Source organism: Leuresthes tenuis, unplaced genomic scaffold (assembly GCF_036924035.1).
Source record: "Leuresthes tenuis unplaced genomic scaffold, fLeuTen1.0.hap1 SCAF_24, whole genome shotgun sequence".
In the NCBI taxonomy this organism is placed as follows: domain Eukaryota; kingdom Metazoa; phylum Chordata; class Actinopteri; order Atheriniformes; family Atherinopsidae; genus Leuresthes; species Leuresthes tenuis.
Window position 1 is genome coordinate 22102818 of NW_027325378.1, and position 18495 is coordinate 22121312.

General features: G+C 37.4%; 1 protein-coding gene across 1 annotated transcript; it reads right to left on the reverse strand.

Moving 5' to 3' along the window:
* Positions 1 to 864: 864 nt before the first annotated feature.
* cnn3a (calponin 3, acidic a) lies at positions 865 to 14731 on the reverse strand. Its single transcript, XM_072378370.1, has 7 exons — positions 14480 to 14731; positions 6888 to 7009; positions 6012 to 6078; positions 5673 to 5810; positions 5444 to 5560; positions 3258 to 3404; positions 865 to 1972 (listed from the first exon to the last, which is right to left on the reverse strand). Exons 1-7 carry the CDS (start codon positions 14534 to 14536, stop codon positions 1631 to 1633), a joined length of 990 nt encoding a protein of 329 aa, XP_072234471.1. The 5' UTR covers positions 14537 to 14731; the 3' UTR covers positions 865 to 1630.
* Positions 14732 to 18495: the final 3764 nt, after the last annotated feature.

Genomic DNA, 18495 nt, shown 5'->3' on the forward strand with positions numbered 1-18495 from the left:
TGTGTCGTGCCCAAAAATGGGATATTTCTTTTTTCCTTCTATTATTTCAGCTGGCTCAGCTTCCTAACAAATTGACACACATAAACACACATAATATACAGTGGTAGTAGAAGTTACATTTCAATGTGTCAAAGTTCTGAACATTAATCAAATTAACCAGGAAGTTAACTAATATTTCAACTCAGTTTACTATGACTATAGTCATTTACAATAAAATTAACACACAGGAAGCCACCTACTATCCAGTAAAAATCAAAAGGAAGTGGTTACAATCAGACAAGTAAGTAAATTCAAATTATATTATTTACAAAAGACAAATTTTGAACATTAAACTGCGAACACTCACGAATATCTGGCTCTAGACTGACGCATCACATGGACAAAAAGCGATGAGATTTTTTCCTAAACCTTTAACTGAAAACATACCTGTCCTCAGAGAGGTTGAGGTATACTGGACTGGTAAATTTTAGTGAACAGGGCACTGATGAAAGACTGCTACTACAAGTATTAAAAACTGACTGTAATTTGTTTGTTGTAATGGGTGTACTCTTATTTTAAGAAAAAAAAAAAAAAACATACATACAAGTGCCATCTTGTTTGAGTTGCAAAATATTGTTTTTACAATGCTTCTCACAGCCTCCCATCTTTTTTGGAGTTTTAGAATAAGAGTGATTTCTATTGACAGTTTGACTCATGTCCACATCACTCTCGCACAGGATTGTTTAGCAGAACCGTCATGTCAGAGTTTCAGTTGTTCCACTCCAAGAGGACATAAAATGAAAGACCTTGAGATGTTCTTTGATGTAAAACGTTCCTCCAGCATGGCTGGACAAGTGATGTTTCAAAAGAATTGTGCAAACAGGATTTGAAAAATCAAAGAATTTCAGGCTTTATTTGAAACATACCATTTTAATTCTTGAGCACAAAATAGTGCCTTACAAAGAATCACTGCTATAAATACAGCAGGAAAAAAAAAAAAAAAAAAAAAAAAAAAAAAGTTTGTAATGTGATGCATAAGGAGGTCTGGCTGGAAAGTGGTTCAAGTTTGGTCATCTGGAATATATGGTAGCCATCAGGATTTGTATACATATCTGATAATTTAAACAGGGAAAATCTTATAGTTATTAACCAAAAAAAAAAAAAAAAAAATTGTAATACTATTAACAATGGCAGTAAGAACCAAAACAGAGAAAATGCTGAAGGGATGCAAACGAATCAAAACAAATAATGTTGAGAACTTCATGAAGGAATTACTTCCACATGGACAATACTTAGGTCAAGGAAATTCATAACATTACAATGCAATCGTTCATGTGTTTCACTTCATACTTCATGACTGCTAAACATGATCACTACTTCAGAGTTACATCATTAAGACTTTAAAACTTTCTTTAAAAAGTGGATATTGCAAATATTGCTTTCAGTTAACTATTTCTGTATCTCATTCTATTCTATTACAACCTCTTAAAAACATTTGCTGTTCAAATAGTCAAGTTGAAGAAGAAAAGATAAAAAAACACTTATTTTAAGCTTCAAGAGATTAAAATGACTACCGAGGATAGCAAAAGGCTTGCTCTGTTGGGTAGTTGATAAAATATGCTTAATACTGCTCTGGAAGTGGACATCTCCACTAATAGTCAATGCTCTGATCATTGTAGTGGGAGTCGTAGTCATTACTGTAACTTCCATGTAACTGGTCCTCGTGGAACTCGGCTTGATAGTCACTGTCGCTGATCTCTGAGCCGTTGGTGCCAGTGCCCTGGCTGCCGTTAGTGTGAATTACTGGCTCAGTTGGGGGGGCGCAGTACTTGGGATCATAAACTTGTCGCCCCAGACCGTATACGCTCATACCCCTCTGGGACGCTACCTTGTTGGTACCCATTTGGAGGGAGATGGTGGAGTTGTCCACTGGCTGCAGTGCAACTTTCTGGTCAAAAATGTCTCGGCGGGTACCAGGGGCAGACATGCCCGCCTGAAAGAAACCAGATTGACACATAAAGGTAGAGCATACTTGTCTTGTGCGATTGTGTAAATCTGTTCTAATTGGATGAATTATTGGACAATGAAGGAGACAAATGCCCTTCTTGAATAGACTTATTTAAATGTACACAGTTTGAAGTTTAAGACAAAGATTACATTAAAAAGCAGAGGAAAAAATAGGGATGCACAAAATGCAGTGTAGAGAGAAGTAATCAAAAGAAATGCATAAATTAAACTTACAGATGTATACTTATGAATATATTATGAATAAATTAATAAAACTGAAAACATTCTCTATCTTAAATCACTTCTTAAAGTTTAGATAAGATTTTGTTGTTTGCTGCAATACTGGTTCATTTATTGAGCATCTAATAATTTTCAGTTTTTTATTTTTGTTTTCAGCTTTGAATCCAGAATACCTTTCATAGAGCCTGAAAGGAAAAGCCACCCCATGGTAAGAGTTGCAGGGTACCGCATTATACCACAGGGTACTCTGTAACTCTTGAGTACAGTTGTAGGTTTTGTGGAGCTAGCTAATGCAAAGTAATTCTGGCTGTTCTAAAAATCCTTACTGTGTAGGAATTTTGTTTTCAAGTCAGGAAATGACTCCTATAAAAGCCAAACAAATTGTTTTTTGACAGAGATGTGGCTATGAAATAATTTTTGTTTTGTTGCCGTGAACATAAATTTTTTTCAAATGAATGAGAAGACTCAATCCAGTCCATACCAAATCGTCCTGTATAACATGCAAACTAAGCAATACAAGTATTTAATTACGCCTACAATAGGACTGCAAAATAAATCGTTACAAAATTGCGATCTCGATTCACACATATACGTTATCACATTTCTACACAGTGATTCTGAAGCATCTTATATCACGAGATGCATCACAAACAAATGTACGGTGGCCCTGAAGTGCAAATCACAACAGCAAAACAGAAAACACAACGGGAAATAAAAAAACACAATGGCAAAAGAGTTAGGTCCCTCTTTCAAACCAGAAGGACTATGTTTTCAAAGTATGAGCGCTGCTAGTGACAATGTACGTGCTGTTATTAAAGAATATTTTGATGCGAACATCCCATCTTACATGCTGCTTTATCTCACAATGTAAACAAAAAGGTCTCAAAAGATATTGACAAGATGTTATTAAACTTTATATGAGGAACAAAAACCACTAAACCCCCAAATTTTTCTCTATCCAATTTTGCAGCCTCTGACCACAATGTTTTTTTGTGAAAAAGTCAGTTTTCTTGGATTTTGCCTCCTTTTACCTGACTGGCTCCTTTGTTGGTTCCCATCTGCAAACTGATGGTAGTCTGGTCATAGGGTTTGTCAGTCTGAGTCTTTGGATCATACAGATGTCTTCTGGTCCCATAAGCTGTCATTCCAGCCTGACTAGCACACTTGTTTGTTCCCATCTGAGAACAAAAGGCAAATGATTTCTAATCATCCATCTGTGTGAAGTGATCCTAGAAGTAATTACAGAGTCTTTTTTAAAAGAAGTACACTTTATTTTCCTTCTAGCAACATATAATAAATACATAACATTGAGCAAATACAATGTCAAATTAACAACGGCACTTGATTTATCACATCGTATCACAAAAACTAGCCCAAAATGCATTATGTCTACCCTTATTGCTTTCATAGGATTTAAGAGGGCAAACAGCAACCAGGAGCCGCTGATCAAATCCACTGGATTGATCATTAGCAAGTGTGAGCACCTCCATAACTGCAGAAGTTTTGCCAGTTTTCTGGCGTGGAGAACTCGAGATGTGTGTTGACAAAATTCTAAAGAAGAAAGGCATCAGCTGTGATCTTTAAGAATCAAAAGTTTTAGCTTCTCTTCATTGGCTCCCTGTTAAATTCAGAATAGAATTTAAGATTCTTCTCCTCACACAAAGCTCTTAATGACCGAGCTCCATCATATCTTAAAGATCTCATTGTAAGATATTTTCCTAACAGAGCACTTCGCTCCCAAACTGCAGGTTTACTTGTTGTTCTAAAAGTAGAATGGGAGGCTCTTGTGGAATAAGCTGCCAGTAAATGTCTGGGAAGCAGACACCCTTTCCACTTTTAAGATTAGGCTTTCCTTTTTGATAAAGCTTATATAGTTAGGGATGGCTCAGGTAATCCTGAAACATCCCTCCCATAATTAAGCTGCTATAGGCTTAGACTGCTGGGGGACCTCAACGGTTACACCTTTCCTCACATTGCTCTCTTTTTCCCCGTTTAATTTCTCAAAATTATATTATGTACATGTGACATTATTGTGGTTATTAACTTGTGTTTCCCTGTTCCAACAGGTATCCTTTGAATGGTGTTATGGTGTTTTCCCCCCTCTTTTCTGTCTTCTCAAACCCCAGCTGGTCGAGGCGGATGGCCACCCTTCCTGAGTCTGGTTCTGCCAGAGGTTTCTTCCTGTTAAAAAGGGAGTCGTTCCTTTCCACAGTCGCCACAGGCATGCTCAGGACGGGAGATTGGACTGAAGACAGGTTTCGGTGCAGTCTGTTGGTTTCCTTAGCTAGGATATTATTTTTTTTCAATTGGCTTTATATGAATGAATTGGATTATGATTACAATGAATTGAATTCCAATTAGCTTGAATTGGACTATATTATTGTGCCTTGAGATGACAATTGTTGCACTATATAAATAAAATTGAATTGAATTGTTGCTGCCCATCAAGGGTTACACGGTAATTTCCAAAGAAAGATTGCCAGTCTTGGCAGGAGTGGACCTTACAGTAAGACCAGACCATTGAATGATCAAAATCCTAAAAAAACAAACAAAAAAAAAAAACATGAGCAACATCTCAGACTCCACAGGCCTCAGTTAAGATGTTGTTGCTCAAATATAAAAGAACCCATGAGCAAGTTGGGAAGGATTGCTAGTACTAAAAAAAGAACATGGAGCCAAAATTGGTCCATGAAACAGAGTAATGATTCCAAACACAACATAAAGGCAAAATAATAAAAGTTTTGGAAGTCCAGACCTTAAACCAACGGAGATGCTGAGGTAGGGCCTTAAGAGGGATTTACATGAACAGATACCCACAAACCCCAATGAACTAAAGAAACACTGAAGAGTGGGCCATATGCCTCCACAAAAAGAAAGACTGGTAACATACAGAAATCATAATCAGAATCAATGCCTCTGCATTTAGACTTTGTTAAATAAATAATGAAACTGTAATATTCCATGTGTTAATCTTGGGTTTTATTTTCATTTCAAGACCTGGCAAGGGCCATATGAGATTTTATTTGGTCTCAATAGGTAAAAATCTGAAAGAGGATGTAGTGTCCCTTTTGATACCCTTTATTTAGCCAGAGAGGGATACACTCTTCTTCCAGGTACTACTTTTCACATGATTGTAAATTAAGGTAAATAATTTTTTTTAGTACTAGTAGCTAAACAGGTTTCATTCAAATAATCAGTTATGTTAGTTAACAGTTACCTGTAATCCAATGACACATTGTCCAGCCTTGATCTTTTCTTCATCAAAATGTCGAGCTTGTTTGTCTGCATATTTCACTCCAATATCAATCTTTGTGTCCATTCCTTTTGTCTTTGCCTGACAGAGATAACATGGTGGTCAAGGGACTTATGCAACACTGAATTTTTCTATAAAAACAGAAACGTGTGCTCCTCATTACACAACAGCCCAATGAACTTTGTTTGCTCACCATACTAGCCAGTGCAAGCAATGTGGTCTGTACTTGTGTCATATTCCCGTTTTCAAACAGGTCATTGGCCTCAAAGATATCACTGGGCTTTAGGCCATAGACCAGGATAGCTTTGATGAAATTCCCAAGGTTTTCCAGCTGCACAGATCAACATAAAAAATAAATAAATAAAAAAAAAAAAAAAGGTAACATGGGAGGACAAATAAAGACATTGATGGAAATTAGTGAAAGCTTAGTTAAGGAGACTGTTTACTTTCCAATTAAAAATAAATAAATAAAAAATATTATTGGTCGACAATGTCAAAGTCGAAGTCTTTCTGGTTCAGAAAAAAGTATTACCTTGTGCCAGTTCAGTTGTGAAAGGTTGATTTTCTTTACAGAACCAGGCTGCAGCTTATTAATCAGTCTAAATTAAACAGAAAACACAACATATTAACAATAAATAATGTGGTCTGTTTAAGGCAGGCATGTTCATGTCAGGTCCTTGAGGATCACTGGCCCGCAGGTTTTAGATGTTTCCCTGCTTCAACACACCTGTTTAAAATAAATGCATAATTTGGAACTTAATCTTTTGAAGAGATCCATTTCATCTGAATCAGATGTGTTGTTAAGCAGGGAAACATCTAATACCTGCAGGATAGCAGCCCTTGAGGACCGGATTTGGACATCCCTGGTGTAAGGTCTGCAATCACGTACTTCTAGCAGTTGCTAGAGTTTGTGTCAGTGTGACTGCATCATCAAACACTTGACTTGATGGTGCAGTAAGTACTACTACCTAAAAGGGGACAAGCCCATAAGCTATCACATGGCTGTTGTAACTTGGCTAAACTTTGTTAACGAGGAGGTAACTGCATACAAACACTGAAAGAAACATAGTAAGCCAATTTCTGCAGAAGACAAATACTATGAACACATATGGTTCCTGTAAAATATCCAATTTATTTTCATGATAAGTTGCAAAGAAGGTTATGTTTTGGCAGGGGTGATTTGCAATCTCAATAGTAACTCAGTAAAACAAATGTCTGGAACCAGTATATAGATTTTATAGCTCTACATTAATCCACAGGACTTGCTCATGCGCAACATACATCAATTAGAGGTTCACAGCATGCAGTGACAATGTGCATTCAGTTTCATCTCCCAAAACAATTTAAATTAAAAAGTGAAAAAAATATATACGCAAGCATGCACGAAAGAAAAAAACAAAACACTTACTCGCAGAGAATGACACCATCCTTTAAACCTTTCTGGAAGTTCTCTCCAATAGACATTCCTGTAACCTCCTCGATCCAGAAGCGGAGCTCCTCTTCCTTTTGTGGGTCATATTTTTGAGCAATCTGAAAGATAAAAGTTATGTAATCAAGTCTCCATTAGTTTTTCAAAAAGACAAATCACAGTGCACTGTGCCACTTTAGGAGAAGTGTATTTTGTCACGTCCTAATAAGTGGCAATAACTGACAATATTGTCAATATGGCAAGAGCAAGTTTCAAGTCACATTTAAAGCAAATATATACTCCTATAATTATTAACTTTATGTTGTGACAGCAGAGACATAGCCAGCTCAGCGAGTGTTAGTTGGACAACAAACAGGTGCTTTGGGTGAAGCGTCCGCTCTCAGCCTTATGATGGAAATGGCTTTAAGCATGTTCACAGTCAGCTTTGCTAGATCAATGATCTAGCAAATGTAATCTGTCCTAGTAAGATTGTAAATTAATAAAAACAATGTTTTTTTGCACTACTGTTCTCAAACTTCTGCATTTAGTTCTCTTTATTGAAACTGAAGAGCAGTAGAGAAAAATCTGGATTATTTTCCTAAATCACTTCTTTTCAAGACTTCAACACTCATTTGCTTCTTCACTATAAATTTCCCTAATTTCTCAGATTTAAATCGATTGAGTCTTTTGACATGTTACTAATGTAGTAGGATGTTTTTAACCTTGATAATAATAATGTAATTATTTGGAAACCAACTATTTAAATGTTTGAAATTGTTAATGCTGTGTCCTTGAGGATCCTCTAAGTGTGAGTGTGCATGGTTATTCATCCGTGTGATGAAAAGATGACCTGTTCAGGGTGTACACTGCCACAAGCTCCAGACTCCAGCTAAACATGATAAAGCAGATATGAAAAATGAATGCATAAATGTTTCAGCATAGTGTAGAGTGATTTAGAGTAATTCAGCTGCAACATCCGGTTAGTATGTACTTTACCCTCTAAGAAAGACATATTGCAACTGGAAGAACCTGTTGGTTCAGTCAAAGTTTGTGGCTCTGGTAAACAGACAGAGGTTCATGGGAAAGAGCTCTCCATCACCAGACCAATCAAACTCTACACAAACACTTCACCAGAAACCAAATTCTGAAAAAACAAACAAGGACCTGAAACCATATTATATGCTTGGGGGAAAATCTGCCATGGTTTCATGTTGCACTTAAACATGAAACACGTTTACTTGACTATTCACTATGACTCATGTACTTCTACCACACAAATGTTTAACTAGAATTTCACTAGTTGTAATTTTATTGGTCAATTTTTATTTTTTATAAAATGTGACATGTCTATTGAAATTTTGAGAACTCACTAATGAATAAATAATCTGTATTTGCATTCTTGTTTTTCATTTTACAGTGCAATGCTTGTTGGTTAATCAGTTGGTATTTATTTTGATAGGAGGAACAGATTACTTGCTTACAAACATGCAGTAGTGGTCTGTGATGGAAACATCTAGAATAGTTGTACCTGCAATGTCATGACCGCTAGAAAAGATTATGTCAAATATTACCTTTTGTAAGAGTGGGTCCTGTGACCTGTTCGTGGTTTGAACTGGAAAGATTTTAGTAAGCTGACAAAACACTGTTGTATCAGAGTTGTTGTTATAATCTATGAGAGTTCTGGAATCGCTAGGAATCTTAATGCAGCCAAACCTTTGTCCACATTATCATAATGTGGTCAAAATTATGACCAATTATGAATTCAGTTCATTTCAGTTTCAGATGAAGACTTTTAAGGTTGCTGTAATTCAACCTTTACTTTAAAAACCTACTCCTGATCCAGGAGCATTAGCCAATTATAGACGTATATCACAATCTCCCTTTTATGTCTAAAGTTCTTGAGAACATTTTTGCAGCTCAACTTTGTGATCACTTGCACAAATATAATTTGTTTGAACAGTTTCAGGATTCCGAGTGCATCATAGCACAGAAACATCACTCTCCTCTTAGCCTCTGCGTCTGTGCTTGTCCTGTTGGAGCTCAGTGCTGCATTTGATACGATCGATCACAGCACTCTTATTTATTTATTATTGGGCTGTACCACAAATTCTCTGAAAAGCCTCCAGCAGATCTAAAAAGCTTCAGTCAGAGTTCCGATGAGATCTAACAGGAGAGATCATATTTCTCCAGTTTTAGCTTCTCTCATTGGCTCCCTGTTAAATTCTGTTCTGAATTTAACATTCTCCTCACATATAAAGCTCTTAATAACTAAGCGCCATCAAACCGTAAAGATCTCATTGTTACACATTTTCCAAACTGAGCCTTTTGCTCTCACACTACAGGTGTACCACAAGTACTACAGGTGTACCACAAGTACACCTGTAGTGTTAAAAAGCAGAATGGAAGGCAGAGCCTTCAGTTACCAGGCCCCCCTCTCATGGAAATAGCTGCCAGTATATGTTCGGGAAGCAGACACCCTCTCTAAATTTAAGATTAAAACTTTCCTCTTTGACAAAGGTTATAGTTAGGGATGGCCGAGGTGATCCTGAAACATCCCATAGTTAAGCTAATATAGGCCTAGACTGCTGGGGGGGCCTTCTATGTTATACCTTTCCTCACTTTGCCTCCCCCCCTCATTTTATGTTCAAATATGGTATTATTGTTTGCATTAAGTTGTATTTCTCTGTCTCAACAGGTATCCATCGAATTGTGTTTGTTGTTTTTGAAATGGCTCTGTATGTATGAATTGGACTAATTTTGAATTTAATTAATTGGATTTGATTGGATTATGATTATAATAAATTGGACTGATTGGCTTCAAATTGGACTGTGTCATTGAAGTGCCTTGAGATTACATTTGTTGTGATTTGGCACAATATAAATAAACAATTAAATTATCTGTAGGTTAAGAATATATCAAATGGTTAATTGCATACTTTTTTTTTTAAATAGAGTTTGTCATTCTGACCATATATTTCTCTTATCTTATTGGTGACATGGGAGACATTTTTCCTCCCAAAATCTTAGTAGGTTAAAGCTGAGAATGATACTAACAAAAATATGTTCTTTTTTTTTTTCTGATATCACCTTTGTAACGTTTTGTGAACCCACACTCTTGATTTTTTTTTTCCCTGCAGAACATACAGCATTATCATCCTGTCTCCAAATACATCTTGGCATCATACAAAAATGTATGACTGGAGTACCCAGCACACAGCAGTACTACGCACCTTGGCGTTTACAGATTGTTGCTGTTGTTCTGTCGTGTAGACACTCACCTTGTTAGAGCTATTGCTATACAGTATTGCTCTTTGTATGAATGAATCTTTTAACTGTTCTGACACATTTGACATTCTAATAATTATTTGAGGAGAGGGAAGCTAATGGTTTAGATAATCATTAAAACCGTGACAAAATCTATTTTCCCTTACACACAAAATATTTAATACGAAAAGATATCCAGGCCCCACTTGTACATTAACAGCACAACAAATCAACCACAGAGGCTGGAAAAACACTGTATACCAACTGAGCAAACAGGATCCTCAACAAGAGGTTTTTACTGAAGAATGTCAGCAATGTAATGAATGCAGCTGCAAGTAGAGTACTGATTACACTTTATGTGAGGGAACCAGAATGGGCATCTGGATATCCAAATAGTCAGCTACCAACAAAAAAGGAAATCTATGTCACAAATTACAATTTCAAAGTACATTTAATAGCTTATCTGGAACCTTCAATCAAATTAAATTAACTTCTTCAGACTGAAATGCCAAAGTGGAAGTTTTCAGGACAGATTGTTTAACATTTATTAAACGACAGAGATGACTTTGATACCATCCCCTGATCAGAAACTAAAGTTTTTCCTAAAAGGCAATTCTACTTTCAGAGGTTCAGATGAGTCACTTCCTGTTAGGAGAAGATTTTCCATAGTGACCTTTCACATGCTTGAGTTTTACTTGGGATAACCACAAACAGACCACTCTACTGAAGAAGGCAGTCTCTGATCCAGCCTTCATTTGTATTTCAGGATAAAATTCAATAAAGAGTTCACAATCAAATGTAACTTGATGCAGCTGTGAACGCAGTTTCAACTCTGGACAGCAGCAGAAGCCCTGGGTTAGCTATATTTGAACACCGACTTGTTGTCATGGGAGCACTGATAAGGTGCCATGCTTTGGACTAATTGAAAATATTATGCTGTATCAGACTCATTTCAAAGTATATCATGGAGTGAAGGGGCTAATAAAATACTTAAATTCAGTAGAACCCCTTCTCACCATATCATGAAATTGCAACAGAGGAGCATAAGCACAGGGATGACAACCTGACACCGCCATAGAGAAAATTTGATATCTATCATTTTCTATAGATGGAGGAAAAAAAAACAGGGCCATCCTAATTAGAATGAAAATTGCTCATGCAGCAAATGAGCCAAAATGTTGTGGGAGGGTGATTGCACAGACACATTACTGGTTTCAACCATCTGGGTTTGTTATCACTGGGAGAGCACAAATTCTCTTTTTATTGTTTGAGTTGACCCGGTTATGCAGCATCCTTAACACAAAATATAACATTTCTTTCCAAAGAATAAGGACGGAGCCCTCTCCTATCCGGGCTTTAAAAAGGAAAAAAATAAATAAAATAAAATAAAATATCAGCAGCAGTGAAGAGCAGTACATATAAAAGGACACATTGCACGGTCTACAAATCAACTGATAAAAACATTGATTATTTCATTGAGTATTTAACACCCCTCCCCATTCTTACAGACCGAATGCATGGGTTAGATGCTCAACTTTTATTACCATAAATGTGACTTTTTAATAAAAATTCAGTCAGAAAAACAGAAATGTTTGATTGAATGCTGCGTACTTATACACCAACAACAGCTGCCATTTCAGGACCTTAGTTATGATAGCTGTGGTTCACAACAATGCTTGTCTGATTTCAGCTACACAACAATAGGAAATTCCACCTGCTGAATTTCACTGTGGGGTGTCGCAGTTAACATTGTTAACAATGTCCCCTCACAGTAAGAAGGTTTCAGTTTGAATCTCAGCTGGTGCAAAGTCTACATGTGCTCAATGTGCTCCTGTTTCCTCTCACAGTCCAATGACACGCAAAGGTAAACTGAAAATTCTAAATTAAACGTGAGTGAGAGCATGCCTGGTTGTTCATCTCCAAGTCAGCATCTGTCAAGGAGTGGTGACCTGTCCACAGCCCCAGCCCGTCACAGGGCTGATGAGAAACAATTGCTAAGCTACTGTCAAACTCCCAATTTCTCAACTGGAATGATGGTGAGTTTAGTTGAATTTTTTTTTTTTAGTTGAACTATTTTGAGAAATTCAGCTTTCTCAACTACATACACACAGAGAACTAAAACCTGATGCTCGAGGAGATGCTTTCTGCTTCATAAGCAGCATTTTTACAAGGGTCTTGCTATTTCAGGGTGGGGCCTGCAGCACTTAAGACTTGCAGACTGGTAAAGATTATCAGTTTTTCCTGGCATTGTAATTACATATGGCATTTCCAGGCACTTCTGTTATGATGAATAGAATGCATTATTGTCAGTTGCCGTTTAAAACAAAATGGTTACAAACAAGACTATGGTTGCAACTTTTAAACTTTTCTTTTAGCTTAATGACTATTTGAAAATAGTCATTAGGGTTTTTTTTTAAACCCCTAAGTGTATGCTATGAATAACATGTAAAAAATTGTTTATGGCTCATTGTTAGACAAACACAGAGCCATATGAGTGACCTGAAATGCTGTGAGCTTCTATACCCGTAGAAACCAATTCAGTTTCCACAAGGCCTGTGGGAGGTAAATTTTGTTATCCTCAGCAGTCTGAAAGGGTTCTCTGGTTCCATTTGCAGCAGAGCGCATCCAGCTAAAATTTTTGTAACACAGACTGAGTGCGTCAAGTATGAGTGCGAATGGATCTATCTCAATCCAGAAAAAAAAAAAAAAAGAAAACACCTACTAGAGTAAAAGGACAAGGGAGCAAAATAACAATATTGTATGCCCATGCATGGGCATTTACTGCCTAAAACCTATCATTTGTAAACAACCTTGCAAAAGTTGGTCGCAGGGTTTCATAATGGAGGAGAAAACAGTTGATAATAAATGTTTTAGGACAGTACTGCACCATAGAAAAGAGGAAAGACTTGGAAGGAGTTTTCTTTCTTTTTTTAAACCCCAATGAAAGCTATGCATACTGGCACAGCTTTAAAAAAATAAATATATGAATAAACAAACAAAAAAAACAGACACAATAATCATCTATAAGTTTGTTTCACAAGAGGATGTCTTTGAGCAAAGAATTTGGCTCACACATTAAAAGCCAACCAATCATAGCTGTTGTGGTCTGCATCCCGGGCAAGTGGTTGCTTTTTGGGAAAGTGAACATAAAGCCACAAGGACCCTACAGATTAGGTAACATTGAGTTGATCACAGATTAATCAAGTTTAGTTTACAACATACAGAAAATGATAAAAACTGGTAAGGATGGTGCCAAAGAAAGAAGTCGCTCCTAAAGCAGATTTTTTTAAACATCACTGTTTGACTGGAAGCTATAGTTCCAAAGAACTGATTTGATAAAGTAATGTTGACTTTTAAAATCAAGGCACACACACACGCATTAATTGTTTCACTTTACCAAAGTAGAAAGCCTCAGTCTTTTCCACTGAAGTGGGTGACCAGTGTTAGAAATCAGGGGGCATTTAAGGTTCTCTTTAAATCAGCACCCATGAGGAGATCCTAATCTTTTCTATTTTTCTGAGTCAGAACACAGTTTTGCCAAGAACACCGAGTGACACTGCCGCAGATTGGTAAAATGCATTATTACAATGCTAAGTAGCTGTGGCCTGATTTATTCCACGTTGAAAGCGGTTTCTAAAACAGTACAACAGAACCAAACACTGGCCACAGAGAGAGTTAAGTCAGGAGTCATACTTAAAGGACCAGCGCCTCCCCATCAAATAATAATAAATTAAAAAAATCCCATTCTAATTAAAAATAATAATAATCAATCTCCTGCTGCGCAAGCAACGTCGAACCTGGCCTTAAAACGCAATACGTTCGCTTAACCACCATAATCTCACAAATCCATTTCAAACCACTCGTGTCATCTATTCCAAAAAGAAATAGGCACGGAAGGAAAATCAGTGGCGGAAACTTAACGTTCCATCGGGCCCTTTAAACAGGCTCTCCACATCCTCCCCCAGCCCTTCGTGTCGTAAACCTTATTTGTTGTAGGATTCAGCCGGTTTAAACTTTTACAAGTTGTTCACCACTCTTTCTTTTTGACGTGTTCGTGTAAAGTTAAAGTCCAAATTTTCTGAGCTTTAAAGAAACTCGGGAAAACTGTGACTCTTCGGTGAATTCAGGCAGACTTCACAGTAAAGAAAAGGTTAATACTGTTAAACTTAGATTTATTCGAAAAACCGACTGTCACATGTTGCTTTTCTCAGTGGAAACAAAGGAGTTGTAGTCTAAAAACACCAATGGGAACGCTCACCATTTAACTCTTTGAACCGGTTGATGGGGGTTTATTGTCTTTTAGGCACACACACAAAAAAGTCACTTACTTTGCTTTTCACTTCGGCAGACAATCCGTAGGCTGGTCCTTTATTGAAATGTGTCATTTTGTTGATTCTGCGCGTAATCCCAAAGTATCAAAGAGCCTGTTGAGGGAAAACTCAAACCAAACGGTGACTCTTTCTGTTCGTTTTCACGACTTGAATCAGTGTGGATAAAAAGATAATAAAAACAACCCACACTGCTGTGAGCGTTTTCGAGGCGCAGGGTACCAGAGACTCCACTACAGGCACTGCAAGTTCAGTTGGCAAAAAATGTCGTCGTCGTCAAATGCAGTGGCAATGATTGACGTAGCAACAACAGCCAATGAGAGTAGGCGATTTAGATCGAGTTACACCCTCCTTTTGGTGCTCGTCTTACATGGATGAGATGCTCAAACCAGTATGTGGAGCAACACGATTAAAGAGAAGTGTTTGACAGTAAACATAGATTAGAGAGAAATGTGAGTTTAACAGTATCTGAAAGCCATTTCAAGCTAAGGTGGAAGCCCTGTCTCATTCAGATGCATTATTAATTCGCTACACTTCATTTTCAGCAATCAAATTTTTAACTCCTGCATTTACTGAAGAGGAAATATTAATTATGATACTTGAACAATGTGGATTTTTTTAAAACTGTCTTTCATCTAAAAAGGTTTAATTTAAATCAAATATGTCCAGTGGGATTTCCCTTTGTCAAGTGGTACTGACCTTCTTTGTCGTTTAGAAAAATATTTCAGAAATCTATGCTTGCACATAGACAAGACACCAGTGGTGAGGGAAGCCGTCAAGCTGAAGAAGGAGTCCTATCGGGCCTTTTTGGCCAGTGGGACCCTGGAAGCAGCTGATAGGTACCGACAGGCCAGACGGGCCGCGGCTTCGGCGGTTGCTGAGGCAAAAACTCGGGCCTGGGAGGAGTTCGGTGAGACCATGGAGAACGATTTCCGGACGGCCTCGAAGAGATTCTGGTCCACCATCCGGCGTCTCAGGGGGGGGAAGCGGCTCACAGTCAACACTGTTTACGGTGTGTCTCTGTCCCCGGACTACCCAAATTGACCCTTGGAGTGACTGTGATTGTGCAAGGTTATTTGTCGCATTTGTTTCTGTGTGGCCCCATGTTGGACTGGTCCAGGGGTAGTACAACTTGAAGTACTATTGACAGCTGTGTTTACCTGTGTTTGACATATACTTTAAGGCTTCTTCCTATCAGTGCAAATTTAGAAAAATAAATAGCAGTTGTGGCAGTTATGTGTATATTCCAGTGATTTTTATTTAGTATTTATGAAAGTGATACATGGAACTCCATAGTTGAGTTACATCATCATCTCACTTTGTCTTTGTGTTTTTCCCTAGTTAATTCAATCAGCAATCAAATGGATTTTCAGCAAATCCACTCGCCTGTTGTAATTCACTACTTGCTAAGCAAAGTATTGGCTTCTGAACATAATTTGAATATGAGGCTCAGTATGAACACACAAGGAGTTTAGCCGTCTTTCATCATGAAAAATGTTGCTCCTTTAAGTTCTTTCTATACAGATACTCAGACTCCTCAGACTCATACTCCTCCTTTTCATAAGCTCGATTCAGAAAAATATCTCTGAACACTTCCTGTCCAATGTTCCATTTAGGAACAGTAAAGACAGGAAGAAAAACACGATAGTTACAAAGTTACAATCAAAGCTTATTGTTAGCTTTGATGTTAGCTGTAATGTTATATCAATTCAATTCAATTCAGTTTTATTTATATAGCGTCAAATTACAACAATTGTCATCTCAAGGCACTTAAATAATATAGTCCAATTCAAGCCAATTGGAATTCAATTCATTGTAATCATAATCCAATTAATTCATATAGAGCCAATTCAAAAAATTAATATCCTAGCTAAGGAAACCAACAGATTGCACCGAAACTTGTCTTCAGTCCAATCTCCCGTCCTGAGCGTGCCTGTGGCGACTGTGGAAAGGAACGACTCCCTTTTAACAGGAAGAAATCTTTGGCAGAAACAGACTCAGGAAGTGTGACCATCCGCCTTTACCAGGGTTTGAAAAAACAGAAAAGACGGGGAAAAAACACCATAACACCATTCAAAGGATATCTGTTGAGACAGGGAAACACAAGTTAATAACCACCATGTCACATGTACATAATATCAAATATCATTTGAGAAATTAAACAGGGGAAAAAGAGAGCAAAGTGAGGAAAGGTGTGACAGATGAGGTCTCCAGCAGTCTTAGCCTATAGCAGCTTAACTATGGGATGTTTCAGGATCACCTGAGATATCCCTAACTATAAGCTTTTTCAAAAAGGAAAGTTTTAAGCCTAATCTTAAAAGTGGAAAGGGTGTCTGCTTCCCGGACATTTACTGGCAGCTTATTCCACAAGAGAGGGACCTGATAACTGAAGGCTCTGCCTCATATTCTACTTTTAGAAACTCTGGGAACAACAAGTAGACCTGCAGTTTGGGAGCAAAGTGCTCTGTTAGGAAATTATCTTACAATGAGATCTTCAGGATATGATGGAGCTTGGTCATTAAGAGCTTTATATGTGAGGAGAAGAATCTTAAATTCTATTTTGAATTTAACAGGAAGCCAATGAAGAGAATCTCAAACTGGAGAAACATGATCTCTCTTGTTAGTTCTCATCAGAACTCTGGCTGCAGCATTTTGGATCAGCTGAAGGCTTTTCAGAGAATATGTGGGACAGCCCAATAATAAAGAATTACAGTAGTCCAATCTTGAAGTAACAAATGCATGAACTAGTTTCTCTGCATCACCTTGAGACAGGATGTTCCTGATTTTGGCAAAATTACGAAGGTGAAAGAAGTCCTAGAAACCAGTTTTATATGAGCATCAAATGAAAAATTCTGGTCAAAAATAACTCCAAGGTTCCTCACTGTAAAACTAGAAGCCAAGGAAATACCATCTAGAGTAACTATATAATTAGACAATTTCTCCCTGAAGCGCTCAGGTCCACTCCAAAGAATTTTGTCTGAATTTAGAAGCAGGCAGTTCTGAGTCATCCAGGTCTTTGTGTCTTTAAGACATGCTTGTAGTCTGACCAACCTATTGGTTTCATCTGGTTTCAAAGATAAGTACAGCTGAGTATCATCAGCATAGCAATTGAAATTTATGCCATGCTGTCTAATAATGTTACCTAATGGAAGCATGTATAAAGTAAAAATAATCGGTCCAAGCACAGAACCCTGAGGAACTCCATGACTTACTCTGGTGTGTGAGGAAGATTCTTCATTGACAAGAACAAACTGAAATCTTTCAGATAAATATGACTTAAACCAGCCTAATGCAGTTCCTTTAATCCCAATAACATGTTCAAGTCTCTGTAACAAATGCAGCACTGAGATCCAACAGGACAAGCACAGACACAAGTCCGCTATCAGAGGCTAAGAGGGGATTGGTAACTTTCACCAGTGCTGTTTCTGTGCTATGATGCACTCTGAATCCTGACTCAAACTCTTCAAACAGAATATTTCTATGTAAATGATTGCAAAGTTGAGCTGCAAATATTTTTATATTAAGAACTTTAGACAAAAATGGGATATTATATATACGTAGATAATTAGCCAACACTTCTGAATCAAGAGTAGGTTTTTTAAGTAAAGGTTTAATTACAGCAACCTTAAAAGTCTGAGGTACATATCCTGTCAGCAAAGACCGATTGATCAAATCCAATATGGAAGTGTCAATTAAGCGGAAAACCTCCTTGAACAGTCTGGTTGGGATTGGGTCTAAAATACAAGTTGATGGTTTAGAAGAGACTATTGCCGTTGTTAGCTCAGAGAGATCAACTGAGCAGAAGCCGTCTAAATACAAATCAGGTTCTAAAGATACTTCTAAAGCTGCTGCACTTGAGGATACATCAGTGATAATGGTGGGAAGGATTCCATCAATCTTCCCTCTGATAGAAACAATTTTATTGATAAAGAATCTCATGAAATAATCACTGCTGAGAGTTAAAGGAATACATGGCTTATTTGCCAAATATCCTTATTTGTAAGTCGCATTAGATA

What these genes read in the sequence shown, in the direction of transcription:
- cnn3a (XM_072378370.1), bottom strand. Translation starts at nt 14,536, where the DNA reads ATGACACATTTCAATAAAGGACCAGCCTACGGATTGTCTGCCGAAGTG. An exon ending in CTGCCGAAGTGAAAAGCAAA is followed by an intron (nt 7,010 to 14,479) that starts GTAAGTGACTTT and finishes TTTATCTTTCAG; the next exon opens with ATTGCTCAAAAATATGACCC. An exon ending in TGCTTGCACTGGCTAGTATG is followed by an intron (nt 5,561 to 5,672) that starts GTGAGCAAACAA and finishes TATCTCTGTCAG; the next exon opens with GCAAAGACAAAAGGAATGGA.